This window comes from Tachyglossus aculeatus, chromosome 8, assembly GCF_015852505.1.
Source record: "Tachyglossus aculeatus isolate mTacAcu1 chromosome 8, mTacAcu1.pri, whole genome shotgun sequence".
Classification (NCBI taxonomy): Eukaryota; Metazoa; Chordata; class Mammalia; order Monotremata; family Tachyglossidae; genus Tachyglossus; species Tachyglossus aculeatus.
The window spans coordinates 24,185,686-24,201,856 of NC_052073.1; the positions used below are offsets into that span (position 1 = coordinate 24,185,686).

Here is a 16,171-nt window from a genome sequence, read left to right on the forward strand (position 1 = left end):
TAAATACGATTGATTGATTGATTGATTCTTTCTCCAGAACGACCCCAGGGGTCTGATCCATCAGCGGTCTGTGGAGTGGGGAGCCGAGTCCCCGGAGGGAAGGATTCAATTCATAACAATAATAATAATAATAATAATGGCATTTAAGTGCTTACTATATGCCGTTCTAAGCGCTGGGGAGGTACAAGGCGATCAGGTTGTCCCACAGGGCGCTCACAGTTTTAATCCCCATTTTCCATATGAGGGAACTGAAGCCCAGAGAAGTGAAGTGACCTGCCCAAAGTCACACAGCTGACAAGTGGCTGAGTCGGGGTTTGAACCCATGACCTCTGACTCCAAAGCCCGGGCTCTTTCCACCGATGATGATGATGATGGCATTTGCTAAGCGCTTACGATGTGCGGAGCACTGCTCTAATACAAGGTGACCAGGTTGTCCCACCATCAGTGGTATTTAGTGAGCGCTTACTGTGTGCAGAGCACTGTACTGAGCTCTTGGGAGAGCCCAGTGCAACACGGCTCAGCGGAAAGAGCCCGGGCTTGGGAGTCAGAGGTCATGGGTTCGAATCCCTGCTCCGCCACTCGTCGGCTGTGTGACTCTGGGCAAGTCACTTCACTTTTCTGGGCCTCAGTTCCCTCATCTGGAAAATGGGGATTAAGACTGGGAGCCCCACATGGGACAACCTGATCACCTCGTATCCCCCCCAGCGCTTAGAACAGTGCTTTGCACATAGTAAGGGCTTAACAAATACCATTATTATTATTATTATTATTATTATTATCATTACTCTCAAGGAGCTTCCAGTCGAGCAGATTGCTCTCAACAGTCCCGTGTCCTAGCATTTTCCACCCCCAGCAGAGAGATCCTGGGATGTCAGTGGGGGGACGAGGGGTGACTGGGAGGGGTGGGATTGGGAGGTAGTGCCGAGAGGCTGAGGGGAGGGAGAGACAGAAGGATTGTTTGGTGGACAAAGATGGGAATGAGCGTCCAGCCTGGAGTCCCCTGCTCGTAGCTCTGACCCTGATCCCTCTTCTGCCTTCCCTTCCCAGCAGCTCCTGCCCCACCTCCCGGGAGAGAGGAGGATGAAGAGGAGGAGGAGGAGGAGGAGGAGGAAGAGGAGGAAGGCACATGCCGCTGCAACACCTGCGGAAGGCGGCATGTGGCCAGGGGTGCCCGGGGCGGGCGAGGCTTTTGCAGTGAAATCTGTCACCGGCAGTTCACAGAGAGGTGAGGAAGTGTGCGTGTCTGTCTGGGCGATGCTCCCTTCTCCCTTCCGGAAGCTGTTTGGATCACTCCTGAGCTTCCAGGAGTGGGGGGATTCCGGGAGTGGGAATTTATAAGGGCGGAGCTACTGGACGTGGGTTCTGTGGGGCGGGCTCACAGGAGTGGGGGTTCCCAGGGGCGGGAGTTTCGTTACGGGAAAGGGTGTCCGGGGTTTTCCCAGAGGCCGGATTTCCCTGGAACAGATTCCAGCCCTTGGTTTATGATGCTTTGGAAGTTTTGCGCTGTAACCCGATGTTGCTGGAGTAGCACTTATTGCCCTCTGGTATAACTGTGCTTCACCCTGTGTTTGTCTCTGACGACGTTGATCGGAGAAAACTAAGGTCTGGCTCTCTAAAGAAAGTGTCCGTGGCTATGCGTCAGGAGGGTAACTCCAGATTATCCAGTGTGCTTTGGCTAAGGACTCACAGACACTCACTGGTCCTGAGGGCCAGGCCTACAATCAATAAATACGATTGATTGATTGATTACCTGTGTGAGATTTTAGCCCACTGTCAGTCTAGGACAGCTAGCAGTGTCCGGGAGAAATGCCTGGGAGAAGCAGCCTGGTCTAGTGGAAGGAGCCCGTGCCTGGGGGTCAAGGGACCTGGGTTCAAATCCTGGCTCCGCCGCCTGTCTGCTGTGTAATCTTGGGCAAGTCACCTAACTTCTCTGTGCCTCAGTTCCCTGATCTGCAAAATGGGGATTCAATACCCGGTCTCCCTCCTATTTAGACTGCGAGCCCCAGTTGGGGCCTGAGTTCGGTGCTTGGCACATGTTAAAAGCATAACAAATATTATCATTATTATTATTATTGTTGTTATTATTCCCCTTACCACCATTCCTTTAGCACCACTCCTCCCTGTCAATGTGCCCCCCCAAGCCCCTCCTAGTTGTTCTGTGACGGGCCTCTAGATACCCATGCTATCTTGGGGCAGGGGCCAGGATCACTCTGGAATAGCAACCCGTAATAATAATAATAATAATTGTGATAATTGTAAAACTTTTATTATGTGCCAGGCACTGTTCTAAGCACTGGGGTAGATACAAGCTCATCAGACTGGACATGTGTCCCATATGGAAGTCAGTCTTAATTTCCATTTTACAGATGAGGGAACCCAGGCCCATTCATTCATTCATTCATTCAGTTGTATTTATTGAGCACTTACTGTGTGAAGAGCACTGTACTAAGAGCGATGTACTAAGCGCTTGGGAAGTACAAGTTGGCAACGTATTGGCCACTTGGGCAGTGAAGTGACTGGCCCGAAGTCACACAGCCGACACATAACAGAGCCTGGATTAGGACCCAGGGTAGCTCAGTTGGGGCGCCCAGCTCTGGGACAGCTAGACATTTCTGAATCATCATCAATCGTATTTATTGAGCGCTTACTATGTGCAGAGCACTGTACTAAGCGCTTGGGAAGTACAAATTGGCAACATATAGAGACAGTCCCTACCCAACAGCGGGCTCACAGTCTAAAAGGAATGTCTGAATGTCACCCACTGGCTCCCCTGGCTCTCCCACCGTGTGACTCAGTTGCCCCTCAGACCAGGGCATAACCTCCATGACCTTGGGGTGGTTGAAATCAGTGCAGTGGGCTGGGAATGTGTCTATTTGTTGTTCTATTGTACTCCCTCAAGTGCTTAGTACAGTGCTTTGCACGCAGTAATAATAATAATAATCAATCAATCAATCGTATTTATTGAGCGCTTACTGTGTGCAGAGCACTGTACTAAGCGCTTGGGAAGTCCAAGTTGGCAACATATAGAGACAGTCCCCACCCAACAGTGGGCTCACAGTCTAGAAGGTATGGTAATGATGGTATTTATTAAGCGCTTACTATGTGCAAAGCACTGTTCTAAGCGCTGGGGAGGTTACAAGGTGATCAGGTTGCCCCACGGGGGCTCACAGTCCTAATCCCCATTTTCCAGGCGAGGTAACTGAGGCACAGAGAAGTGACTTTGGGCAAGTCACACGGCTGACAATCGGCGGAGCCGGGACTTGAACCCACGACTTCTGACTCCAAAGCCCAGGCTCTTTCCACGGAGCCACGCTGCTTCTCAATAATGAATCACAAGGATCCCGGGCTTCAATCAGTCAGTCAATTAATCGTATTTACTGAGTGATTCCTGTGTGCAGAGCACTGCACTAAGCGCTTGGGAGAGTATAGCGCAACAATATAACAGACACATTCCCTGCCCACAGTGAGCTTCCAGTCTAGAGGGGGAGACGGACACTTAAATAAATAGCTCCGGGCTTGGGACTCACGACCAGCCCCTCCATCTCCCCCGACCCAACGCCTGCATGCCCGCGCACCTAAAGAAGCAGCGTGGCTCCGTGGCAAGAGCCCGGCCTTCGGAGTCAGAGGTCACGGGTTCAAATCCCAGCTCTGCCCATTGTCAGCTGGGTGACTTTGGGCACTTCAATTCTCTGGGCCTCAGTTCCCTCGCCTGGAAAATGGGGATTAAGACTGTGAGCCCCCCGGGGGACAACCTGATCACCTTGTAACCTCCCTAGCGCTTAGAGCCAACAAGGGGCGGAGTCGGGATTAGAACCCACGACCTCCGAGTCCCAAGCCCGGGCTCTTTCGCCTGAGCCACACTGCTTCTCCCTTCTAGACTGTGAGCCCACTGTTGGGTAGGAACTGTCTCTCTAGGGTGCCAACTTGGACTTCCCAAGCGCTTAGTACGGTGCTCTGCACACAGTAAGCGCTCAATAAATACGATTGAATGAATGAATGAACAGTGCTTTGCACATAGTAAGTGCTTAATAGATGCCGTTATTATTTATTTATTTTTTACTTACTGCAAGCAGACATTACCTGTACCCTCGCCATAAAACATGCAGCCCCGTAACCACAAGCAGGGAACAGAGAAATTAAACCCGGGCAGAGTCAGGAGGGTCTTCTTGACTGTGAACCCACTGTTGGGTAGAGACTGTCTCTCTATGGTGCCAACTTGGACTTCCCAAGCGCTTAGTACAGTGCTCTGCACCCAGTAAGCACTCAATAAAATACGATTGAATGAATGAACAGTGCTTTGCACATAGTAAGCGCTTAATAGATGCCGTTATTATTTATTTATTTTTTACATACTGCAAGCAGGCCTTACCCGTACCCTCGCCATAAAACATGCAGCCCCGTAACCACAAGCAGGGAACGGAGAAATTAAGCCCGGGCAGAGTCAGGAGGCTTTTCGAGACTGTGAGCCCACTGTTGGGTAGGGACCGTCTCTCTATGTTGCCAACTTGGACTTCCCAAGCGCTTAGTACAGTGCTCTGCACCCAGTAAGCGCTCAATAAAATACGATTGAATGAATGAATGAACAGTGCTTTGCACATAGTAAGCGCTTAATAGATGCCGTTATTATTTATTTATTTTTTACATACTGCAAGCAGGCCTTACCCGTACCCTCGCCATAAAACATGCAGCCCCATAACCACAAGCAGGGAACGGAGAAATTAAGCCCGGGCAGAGTCAGGAGGCTCTAAGAGACTGTGAGCCCTCTGTTGGGTAGGGACCGTCTCTATATGTTGCCAACTTGGACTTCCCAAGCGCTTAGTACAGTGCTCTGCACACAGTAAGCGCTCAATAAATGCGATTGATTGATTGATTGATTGATTGGGATTCAGCCCCCGGGTCACGGGGCATCTGGGCAGCGACGAGAGCCCTCAGGCCCCCCAGCCCGTGACCCGCTTCCTCGCCCCCCGCACCCCAGGTCTGTCATCGTGGAGAACTCCGCGGGCGGCACCGCCGCCGTCGAGATCCTGAAACCGGTGAAGAAGAGGAAGAGGAAGGAGTGGCCCAGCCCATCGGAGGGGGAGTCCGAGCTGGAGCAAACGGTAGCGGCCGGCCGGAGAGGGGACGGTCACGGGGCGATGAGCAGAGCGTTGGTGGGGCGGAGGCGAGGCTGAAAAGGGACACGGGGACACCCTCCTCACACCTCCACTCAAACCCTGACTCTGAGCCCGCCGTTGGGTAGGGACCGTCCCTATGTGTTGCCGACTTGTACTTCCCAAGCGCTTAGTACGGTGCTCTGCACACAGTAAGCGCTCAATAAATACGATTGATTGATTGATTGATTGGAAAGGCGACTAGCCCGCTGCGTGCATTTGTGCGTGAGCGTCTGTGTCTATGTACGGGTGTGGCCGTGTGGTTCCCTCGTGTGGACGTTGGCCTGGGTCTGTGCAGATGTTTGTACGGATTTATCACTCTATTTATTTTACTTAGATAAGCAGCGTGGCTCAGTGGAAAGAGCCCGGGCTTTGGAGTCAGGGGCCATGGGTTCCAATCCCGGCTCCGCCAGTTGTCAGCTGGGTGACTTCACTTCTCTGGGCCTCAGTCACCTCATCTGGAAAATGGAGATTAAAAGAAACTGTGAGCCCCACGTGGCTGATCACCTTGTATCCCCCCCAGCGCTTAGAACAGTGCTTTGCACACAGTAAGCGCTTAACAAATGCTATCATTATTATTATTGTACATGTTCATTCTATTTTATTTGGTTTATATGTTTTGTTTTGTCGTCTGTCACCCCCTTCTAGACTGCGAGCCTGCTGTTGGGTAGGGACCGTCTCTATATGTTGCCAACTTGTACTTCCCAAGCGCTTAGTACAGTGCTCTGCACACAGTGAGCGCTCAGTAAATACAATTGAATGAATGAACGAATGAATGTCCACCTGTCTACATGTTTGGTCACATCGTCTGTCTCCCCCTTCTAGACTGTGAGCCCGTTGTTGGGTAAGGACCGTCTCTATAGGTTGCCGACTTGGACTTCCCAAGCGCTTAGTACAGTGCTCTGCACACAGTAAACGCTCAATAAATACGATTGAATGAATGAATGAATGTCCACCTGTCTACATGTTTTGTCACCTGTCTACATGTTTTGTTTTGTCATCTGTCTCCCCCTTCTAGACTGTGAGCCTGTTGTTGGGTAAGGACTGTCTCTATAGGTTGCCGACTTGGACTTCTCAAGTGCTTAGTACAGTGTTCTGCGCACAGTAAGCGCTCAATAAATACGATTGAATGAATGAATGAATTAATGTCCACCTGTCTACATGTGTTTTGTCACCTGTCTACATGTTTTGTTTTGTCATCTGTCTCCCCCTTCTAGACTGTGAGCCCGTTGTTGGGTAAGGACTGTCTCTATAGGTTGCTGACTTGGACTTCCCAAGCGCTTAGTACAGTGTTCTGCACACAGTAAGCGCTCAATAAATACAATTGAATGAATGAATGAATGTCCACCTGTCTACATGTTTTTGTCACCTGTCTACGTTTTGTTTTATCGTTTGTCTCCCCCTTCTAGACTGTGATCCTGTTGTTGGGTAAGGACCGTCTCTATAGGTTGCCGACTTGGACCTCCCAAGCGCTTGGTACAGTGCTCTGAGCACAGTAAGCGCTCAATAAATATGATTGAATGAATGAATGAATGAATGTCCACCTTTCTACATGCTTTGTCACCTGTCTACATGTTTTGTTTTATCGTCTGTCTCCCCCTTCTAGACTGTGAGCCCGTTATTGGGTAGGGACCATCTCTATAGGTTGCCGACTTGGACTTTCCAAGCGCTTAGTACAGTGCTCTGCCTACAGTAAGCGCTCAATAAATATGATTGAATGAATGAATGTTGGGTATATGTGTGTGCATGCAGATGCTGCGTGGGTCTTTGTGTCGGAATGTGTGAGATCGGGGGGCAGCTGGGCCTTTAGGAGGGGAGCCGGGCTGGTGGCCCAAAGGTGTTCCCGGGCTAGGGATAATTTTGGGGGGAGGGAGGCTGCCCCTCAGCTCCCTCCCTGCACCCCTCTTCCCTTCAGCCCCCCAAAGGCCGGTCCTGGGGGGTCGGGGGACTCTCCGTCCATCTGTCCATCACCTGTTTTGTTGTCTGTCTCCCCCTTCCAGCTTGTGAGCCCGTTGTTGGGTAGGGATGGTCTCTATCTGTTGCTGAATTGTCCTCTCCCAAGTGCTTAGTACAGTGTTCTGCACACAGTAAGCGCTCAGTAAATACGATCGAATGAATGAATGAATGAGATGGATCAATCAGTAGTATTGCGTGCAGAGCACTGGTCCAAGCACTTGGAAGAGTGCGATAGACTGTATCGCCGCCCTCAAAGAGCTTACAATTTAGCAGGTGAGACGGACACAGGAAAATGACAGAGAGGGGAGGAAAAGAGGATGGGAAGATAGATTTGGAACTGTGTCCGGGTGTGGATGGTGACAGCGTGGCTCAGTGGAAAGAGCACAGGCTTTGGAGTCATAGGTCATGGGTTCAAATCCCGGCTCCGACACTTGTCAGGTGTGTGACTTTGGGCAAGTCATTTCACTTCTCTGTGCCTCAGTTCCCTCATCTGTAAAATGGGAATGAAGAATGTGAGCCCCCCTGTGGGACAACCTGATCACCTTGCAACCTCCCCAGCGCATAGAACAGTGCTTTGCACATAGTAAGCACTTAATAAATGCCATTATTATTGTTATTTTTATTATCTAGCTGCTTGGTCTGCCTCTTCCACGTTTTCCCTGGACTTTTCCTAGCATGAGTGTCGTCTCCGGAGAATGAGTCCTCCTGATTATGTGTCCAAAATATACTAATATAAACCGAGTCATTTGGCCTCCCAAGGACCACTTTGGTTTAATTTGCATTATTATTATTACTATTATTAAATAATGATGGCATTTGTTAAGCGCTCACTATGGTAGACATCAATCCCTGCCCACAAGGAGCTTACGGTCTACGGGGCCAAGAGCCTAGGGGCCTGGGGGATGCGTCCTACGGCTGGTGCCATGTTGCCATGTTGCCAACTTGTACTTCCCAAGCACTTAGTACAGTGCTCTGCACACAGTGAGCGCTCAATAAATACGATTGATGATGGTGCGGAGGGGAAGGTGGGGCCCACTTTTAGACTGTGAGCCCACTGTTGGGTAGGGACTGTCTCTATATGTTGCCAACTTGTACTTCCCAAGCGCTTAGTACAGTGCTCTGCACACAGTAAGCGCTCAATAAATACGATTGATTGATTGATTCAGGCGGCACCCAGGTTTTGTGACCAGAAAAGTGCGGCTCTTGTCTTGTCTTTTCCAGGAGGAGAAGCAGGAAGAGAGGAAGGATGCGGAGGGGGACCGCGCCACCAGCACACCTGAGAGTGAGGAGTGGAGTCCAAGACAGCCTGGTAAGGAAGGTCTTGGAGGGGCTGGAGAGGGTGGCATTTTTATGGGCATATGTGAGGGGGTGTCCAGTTGTGGATGGAGGGGGAGGGAACTGTGCCCCCCATCTCCTGCTCCCATTTGCCACTTGACTTTCTCTCTCTCTTTCTCTCTCTGTCTCTCTCTCTGTCTCTCCCTCGGCCTCGCCCTGCTCTGGGCTCAAGTCCTCAGGGTTACCCGTGAGGTTCCCGACGTCTAGGAGGCCCTGTGGTCTCTGGGTGGCAATTCCGATGCTCTGACTTCCAAGCACCAGAACTGGGGACCGCAGGGGGAACCGCCGCCGGGTCGCGTGTGGCGCTGGGCCGACCCCGGGTCCCTGGCGGAGAGGAGGGTGGCTGGCGGAGAGTTAAAAAAAAGATTGTAAATACCCAGGAGGGTTTAGAATAGATCACCTAAGAGTGCTGAGATAAAATTTTAAGTGCTTAGTACAGTGCTCTGCACACAGTAAGCATTCAATAAATACAACTGATTGATTGATTGAGACGGATGGGGTGTTGGATACAGAGCCCGGGCACGATTGTCAGCTCTCCGAGTCGCTAAAATCGTCCAGTTCTGGGTCACCCTCTTGAATTTGGTTTGGTTTTTCCTGTGAGCCCACTGTTGGGTAGGGACTGTCTCTATATGTTGCCAGCTTGTACTTCCCAAGCGCTTAGTACAGTGCTCTGCACACAGTAAGCGCTCAATAAATACGATTGATTGATTGATTGATTGACCCCCAGGGAGCCCCGGAGCGCTCCCGGACTGCAGATCAGTGATTCAGGTGGGAGGGGATTGTTGGGAGCCGAGGACATTGCTGGACCAGGCAATGGTTGAGAAGCGGCGTGGCTCAGTGGAAAGAGCCCGGGCTTTGCAGTCGGAGGTCGTGGGTTCGAATTCCGGCTCCGCCAATTGTCAGCTTTGTGACACTTCTCTGGGCTTCAGTTACCTCAACTGTAAAATGGGGATGAAGACTGTGAGCCCACCGTGGGGCAACCAGATCACCTTGTAACCTCCCCAGCGCTTAGAACAGTGCTTGGCACGTAGTAAGCGCTTAATAAATGCCATCATTATTATTATTAATGGTTACCATCCACCCAAGAAGCCCCAGGAAAGGCTGGGCCCGCCCACACCCCAAGCGGAGCCCACTGCCTGCCCCCCTGAGGGTTGGGGCATTTTCCTCCTGACCCCACGGAGGGGTGGAGAGGGCCGGTCAATCATGCGTGGGGAGGCAGGAGCTCATTATTGGCCCATAGGAGGCTGGAATCTGAAGTCATCCTCAGCGGACCCAGTTGGAGATGTGGCCGGAATGGAGTGGGACAATGTCCAGCGGGGCTAGTGGGGACGTGGGTGGGCGAGGGGACTTGGGGGATCTGAGGGAGCCCAGCTCCTCTCCCCTGCCCTGGGGGAGGTGAGAAGACGCGGTTACAGAGACCGTGCGGGTCGACCGATGGACTGTGCCACATGGAGGTTTGCGTGTGGCGCTCGGGATGCACCTAGGATGACTCGGGGGCGATGGGCGGGATAGACTTGTCTCCCCTCCAACCTAGGGCCAGAGGCTGGTGGTGGTAACAAAGGAGACTAGGGTCAGAGTGGACCCCAAGCCAACCTGGAGTCAAATGCGTAGCCTCGTGCCAGACTGAATCCAAGTCTGGGTTTGAGGGTCGAGGTCAGTCTCCAGCTAGACGTGGGGGGAAGGGAGGGAGGGACGATCCCGAGAGGGGGGCCTGGGGAGATGCAGCCAGAGGAGCTGAGTCTCTTCCCTCAGGCCCGGGCGGGGAGCCGAAGGACGGCTGGTCGTGGACTGCTTACCTGGCGGAGCACAAGGCCATCTCAGCACCCCCCAGCCTCTTCCAGGAAGTGAGTCTCTGCCTCCGGAGGGATTCTGGGTGGGGACCAGGGCCGAGTCCCGCTCGGAGTCCTGGCCGTCCGGTGGTGTCGTCCCTCCCGCTCTGACAAACTGCCACGATGCCCGGGGGGGCCGCTGGGTGGGACTCGTGGGGATGACGCCTTCCGCGGTGCCACCGGAGGACAGAACCGGGTGTCCGCCTTCCTCCGTCCCCAGCTCCAGATGCACGGCCCCTCGGTCTAACGGGGCAGCCTCAGCCTGACTGGCCCCCCAACCGTGCCGTCGATAAGACCACCCCACCGGGGTGTCTTTCAGTAGGGTGGATCCGTGCGAATCCTTTTGGCCGAGGAGGAGGGAGGCCACGTGGCTGGTTGGGCCGCCCCCCTCCCCTGGTCCACCTTGCCCTGTTTTCCATCAGCACCAGCGCGTGAGCTCGCATAGGAATGGCTTCCGGCCGGGGATGAAGTTGGAAGGGATCGACCCTCAGCATCCGTCCATGTATTTCATCCTCACTGTGGCCGAGGTGAGAGGCCGGCCCCTTCCTCACCCCCCACCCCACCGGGGACCCTTGTCGCCCTTCCCTCTCCCCACACCACCTTGGGCCTTACCAGAGCAGTAAAGGTCTGGGCCGCTGACGGCGGAAAGTCGTAGTAATAATAATAATGGCATTTATTGAGCACTTACCATGTACAAAGCACTGTTCTAAGCGCTGGGGAGGTCACAAGGTGATCAGGTTGTCCCACGGGGGGCTCACAGTCTTAATCTCCATTTTCCAGATGAGGTAGCTGAGGCCCAGGGCAATTAAGTGACTTGCCCAAAGTCACACAGCTGACAATTGGCAGAGCCGGGATTTGAACCCACGACCTCTGACTCCAAAGCCCGTGCTCTTTCCACTGAGCCACGGAGTGGGGACTGCCCTAAATTGTGGCGGGGTCTTAGTGCTCGAGTGTGGCTGGTCTGGGTGGGGCAAGGTGGCTCTGGGCAAGAGCATCAGCTTGATCTAGTGGATAGCCCAAGGGCCTGAAAGCCTGGGTTCTAATCCCAGCTCCACCCCTTTTCTGCTGAGTGACCTTGGGCAAGTCACTTCACTTCTCTGGGCCTCAGTTCCCTCATCTGTCAAATGGGGATGAAGAGTGTGAGCCCCACGTGGGACAACCTGATCACCTTGTATCTCCCCCAGTGCTTAGAACAGTGCCTGGCACACAGTAAGCGCTTACCAAGTGCCATCAGCGTGGCTCAATAGAAAGAGCCCGGGCTTTGGAGTCAGAGGTCATGGGTTCAAATCCCGGCTCCTCCAACTGTCAGCTGTGTGACTTTGGGCAAGTCACTTCACTTCTCCGTGCCTCAGTTACCTCATCTGTAAAATGGGGATGAAGACTGTGAGCCCCCTGTGGGACAACCTGATCACCTTGTAACCTCCCCAGCACTTAGCACATAGTAAGCGCTTAATAAATGCCATCATTATTATTATTATTATTACTATTGGATGGGCCCGGACTCTGGGAGTGGGGAGGGGAGAAGAGGGAACGGGAGGCCAGGAAAAGAGAGAGAGACAAGGAAGTGGGGAGAAGACCCTGCCTCAGTGTCCCCTGCGGCCCGCGCTGCCCAGGTCTGTGGCTATCGCATGCGCCTCCACTTCGACGGCTATTCCGAGTGCCATGACTTCTGGCTCAACGCCGACTCGCCCAACATCCACCCGGCCGGCTGGTTCGAGCGTACCGGGCACAAGTTGCAGCCGCCGAAAGGTGAGTCTCGGACTTGGGGTGACCCTGGGCGGCCCTGGGGACCGGGGTTCGGGTCTGGGCGGGCCCCGCAGGAGCGCTTAGTCCAGCTGTGCTCTGTACGCAGTAAGCGCCCCCATCAATACCATTTGATTGATTGATTGAGGGCCTTCAGCTGACGCTTCCTCCCCAGGTGAGGGAAAAGGGCCTCTCGGTTGCAGTTGAAACTAGTCCCAGCCTCTCTCCCTTGATCCCCATCCTGGGCTGGGGGAATGAGGTTGATCTGGGTTGGACGGTCCAGCCTGCGCTCACCTAAGAGGGGAATACAATGCTTTGCACACAATAAGCACTTAATAAATGCTATCATTATTATTATTATCCTCAACCGAACCGCACCCCCAGAATGGAAGAGCTAATCTCAACCAAGAGAAGCAGCGTGGCTCAGTGGAAAGAGCCCGGGCTTTGGAGTCAGAGGTCATGGGTTCAAATCCCGGCTCCGCCACTTGTCAGCTGCGTGACTTTGGGCAAGTCACTTTGCTTCTCTGGGCCTCGGTGACCTCATCTGTAAAATGGGGATTAAGACCGTGAGCCCCCTCCATGGGACAACCTGGTCACCTTGTAACCTCCCCAGCGCTTAGAACAGTGCTTTACACATAGTAAGCGCTTGATAAATGCCATCATTATTATTATTATTTATTATTTAACCCACCACTCTCCCAGCCGCCCCCTCCCTGGTCCCAGGGTACTCTGGCCCCCAGATTGCGTTGGGCAGCACGGCCTTAGTGGAGAGCCCCAAGCTGGCCCAGAGGGCAGGGCCGGGGCAGGCTCAGGGTCTTGAGAGGGATTTGGGAGCCAGGGGATCTTGGCTGACTGTTCGTCAGACCGGGGCCCAGTCTGGTCTGGTGAGAGGTGGTCGTTGGCTCTTTCCGGCAGCAGCCCCTCCCCACCCCCCTGTCTTGAGCAGGGCACCCTCAAGACACTCTTTCCCTGGGTCAGACGCTTGGCCCCAGGGACCTAGGTTGGCTCTGGGGTGAGGGAGAGGACCAGGCAAGGAGGTGGTGAGGACAAACCCCATGATTTGCTCCCTCGGTGGTGAGAAAGCCCCACGAGTCTCCCTGAGCTGCTGCGGGCCTCCCCCTCTCCCCCAGCCCCCAGGAGCTGCATCCATACTCCAGTAAACACCCATATTTTCTCTCTGTCTTTGTCCATCTGTCCCTCTCTGCCTGCCTGTCTGTCTCCCTCTCTGGGAGGGCCAGGCTATAAGGAGGATGAATTCAGCTGGAGCAACTACCTGCGGGTCACCAAAGCCCAGGCTGCCCCCCAGCACCTGTTTGTGACCCCGAGAAGCGTGAGTTCCTCTCTCATCACCCTAAAGCCGGCCCCCACCCAGCCCCTCCGGGATCTCCCTTCCCCAGACCGCCCCCAAGGCAGGGGGTCCAAATTATCCCCGTCTTCTCCCCCGGCCCGCCTTCCCCATCAGAGGGGCTGGAATCAGTTACCCCCATCACCTCCTCTTAAGAAAGCGAACATCCCTGTCCATCCCCTTCATGGATTCTAGAGACTGGCCAGCCCTTTCCCCCAGTTATCCCGCTTCCTTGCCAGCAGTTGTGAAGGCCACCAAGCCTCTTTCCTCAAGGGCGTCTGTGACACGCAGGTACAGGGATGAGTGCGAGGGGCGACTGGGAGCCAAGGGTCTTGGGTTCTCTTCTTGACCTGGATCCTGGGACCACATGGGCCTTAGTTTCCCCAGAGGTGACACAAGCACGCCAGTCCCTCTCTGTCCCTCTGCGCAGGGATGTGTGGGGGCCCTGGGAGCCGACTCTGTGATTCTGGGCTCTGGGGGTCATGGGTTATAGGATCCACGCAGATGGCTTTGTCCTTCTACCCTGAACACTAATGGATGGGTAGTAAGCCCCCACTCTAGTCAGTCAGTCAATCAATCGTATGTATTGAGCACTTATTGTATGCAGAGCACTGTATTAAGCACTTTGGAGAGTACAATATAACAATAGACACATTTCCTGCCCACAGTGAGCTTACAGTCTAGAGGGGGAGACAGACTTTAATAGAAATAAGTTGCAGATACGTAGATAAGTGTTGTGGGGCTGGGGGTGGGATGAATCAAGAGAGTGAGTCAGGGTGATACAGAAGGGAAAGGGAAAAGAGAAAAGGAGGGGTTAGTCCCCACAGATAATGATAATTGTGTACTTGTGAATCACTTACTATGTGCCAAGCACTGAATTAAGCGCTAGGATAGATACAAGATAATCAGGTTGGACACAGTCTCTGCTCCACCTGGGGCTCACAGTCTAAGTAGGTGGGAGAAATGACAGATGAGGAAACTGAGGCTTAAAGATGTTAAGTAATAATAATAATTATGATGGCATTTGTTAAGTGCTTACTATGTGCAAAGCACTGTTCTAAACTCTGGGGGGGGATACAAGATGATCAGGTTGTCCCACGTGGGGCTCACAGTCAACATCCCCATTTTACAGATGAGGTAACTGAGGCACAGAGAAGTGAAGTGACTAGCCTAAGGTCATACAGAAGGCAACTGATGGAGTGGGATTAGAACTCAGGTCCTCTGCCTCCCAAGCCCCGGGGGTCTTCCACTAGACCATGCTGCTTCTCCCCTACAGCAAGTTCCCCCTACAGACAGCCCCAGGAAAAAACTCTGCCCAGCCTCTAGACTGTAGACTGTAAGCTTGTTGTGGACAGGCAGTGTATCTGTTATATTGTCTATTGTACTCTCCCACGTGCTTAGAACATGCTCAACACATAGCAAGCGCTCAATGAATATGATTGACTGATTGACAACTTACTCCAGCCTGCCCCAGGCTGATGGGGGAACAGGAGATGGGGCGTATGGTTGAGTGGGGGAAATTGGGAGAGGACAGTGACTTCAGGATGATGGGGGATGGGACTAGAAAGGATGGAGAGAGCTAGGGAAGGGACTGGATTGGGGGATGGAAAGGATTGGGGCAGGGAGAGTTAAAGGGGATGAAGAGGATTGGGGCAGGGAGAGTTTAAGGGGATGGAGAGGATTGGTGTAGGGGGAGTTTAGGGGGATGGAGAGGATTGGGGCAGGGGGAGTTTAGGGGGATGGAGAGGATTGGGTCGGGGAGAGTTTAGGGGGATGGAGAAGATTGGGTCGGGGAGTTTAGGGGGATGGAGAGGATGGGGGAGTTTAGGGGGAGAGAGAGGATTGGGGCGGGGAGTTTAGGGAGATGGAGAGTATTGGGGTGTGGGGATTTTAGGGGGATGGAGAGGATTGGGGCAGGGAGAGTTAAAGGGGATGAAGAGGATTGGGGCAGGGAGAGTTTAAGGGGATGGAGAGGATTGGGGTAGGGGGAGTTTAGGGGGATGGAGAGGATTGGGGCAGGGGGAGTTTAGGGGGATGGAGAAGATTGGGTCAGGGGGAGTTTAGGGGGATGGAGAGGATGGGGGAGTTTAGGGGGAGAGAGAGGATTGGGGCGGGGGAGTTTAGGGAGATGGAGAGTATTGGGGTGTGGGGATTTTAGGGGGATGGAGAGGATTGGGGCTGGGGGAGTTGGGGTGGAGAGGATTGGGGCAGGGGGAGTTTGGGGGATGGAGAGGATTGGGGCTGGGGGAGTTGAGGGGGTGGAGAGGATTGGGGCATGGGGAGTTGAGGGGGATGGAAAGATTGTGGGGGATTAGTAGATGAGCAGACAGAAGGTGGGGGAGGGTGGAAGGGAGGGTGGGGTGTCAGTGTCAGGCCCAGGAGCTGTGGGCTCTGGGGCAAGGACCTCTCCCTCCTTCCCGCAGGGGACGGCCCCGGCCGGCTTTCAGGTGGGCATGAAGCTGGAGGCCGTGGACCGCATGAACCCATCCCTCATCTGCGTGGCCACGGTGACGGACGTGGTGGACGCGCGCTTCCTGGTCCACTTTGACAACTGGGACGACACTTACGACTACTGGTGGGAGCCCTGAGCCCCTCCCCGGCCTGCCCGCTCCCCTCTGGATATCCCTCCTCCCCAGACTTTGCTGGTACCCCCTACGGCCCCCTCTGTGCCCCCCAACCTTTGCCCCCGAGTCATCAGGCTCCCCAGGGGCTTCCCCACTTTTGGGGACTCCCCATACTGGAGATCTCCTCCCCGCCTACAGCTTGTTTGTTTCGGCCCCTGCAGTGGCCCCCATGTCTGGGCCTGGAGTCTT

The 16,171-nt window shown here is 53.7% G+C and overlaps 1 protein-coding gene across 1 annotated transcript in view; it reads left to right on the forward strand.

Annotated features, from left to right (window-relative positions):
- The window catches only part of L3MBTL1 (L3MBTL histone methyl-lysine binding protein 1), a 52,765-nt gene that overhangs the window by 16,849 nt on the left and 19,745 nt on the right, over positions 1–16,171 (forward strand). Inside the window, exons 7-14 of the mRNA XM_038750195.1 lie at positions 1,051–1,225; positions 4,976–5,099; positions 8,328–8,424; positions 10,194–10,285; positions 10,693–10,797; positions 11,884–12,019; positions 13,252–13,343; positions 15,782–15,933. Coding sequence (XP_038606123.1) covers positions 1,051–1,225; positions 4,976–5,099; positions 8,328–8,424; positions 10,194–10,285; positions 10,693–10,797; positions 11,884–12,019; positions 13,252–13,343; positions 15,782–15,933 — 973 coding nt within the window. The remainder of the gene's footprint in view (positions 1–1,050; positions 1,226–4,975; positions 5,100–8,327; positions 8,425–10,193; positions 10,286–10,692; positions 10,798–11,883; positions 12,020–13,251; positions 13,344–15,781; positions 15,934–16,171) is intronic.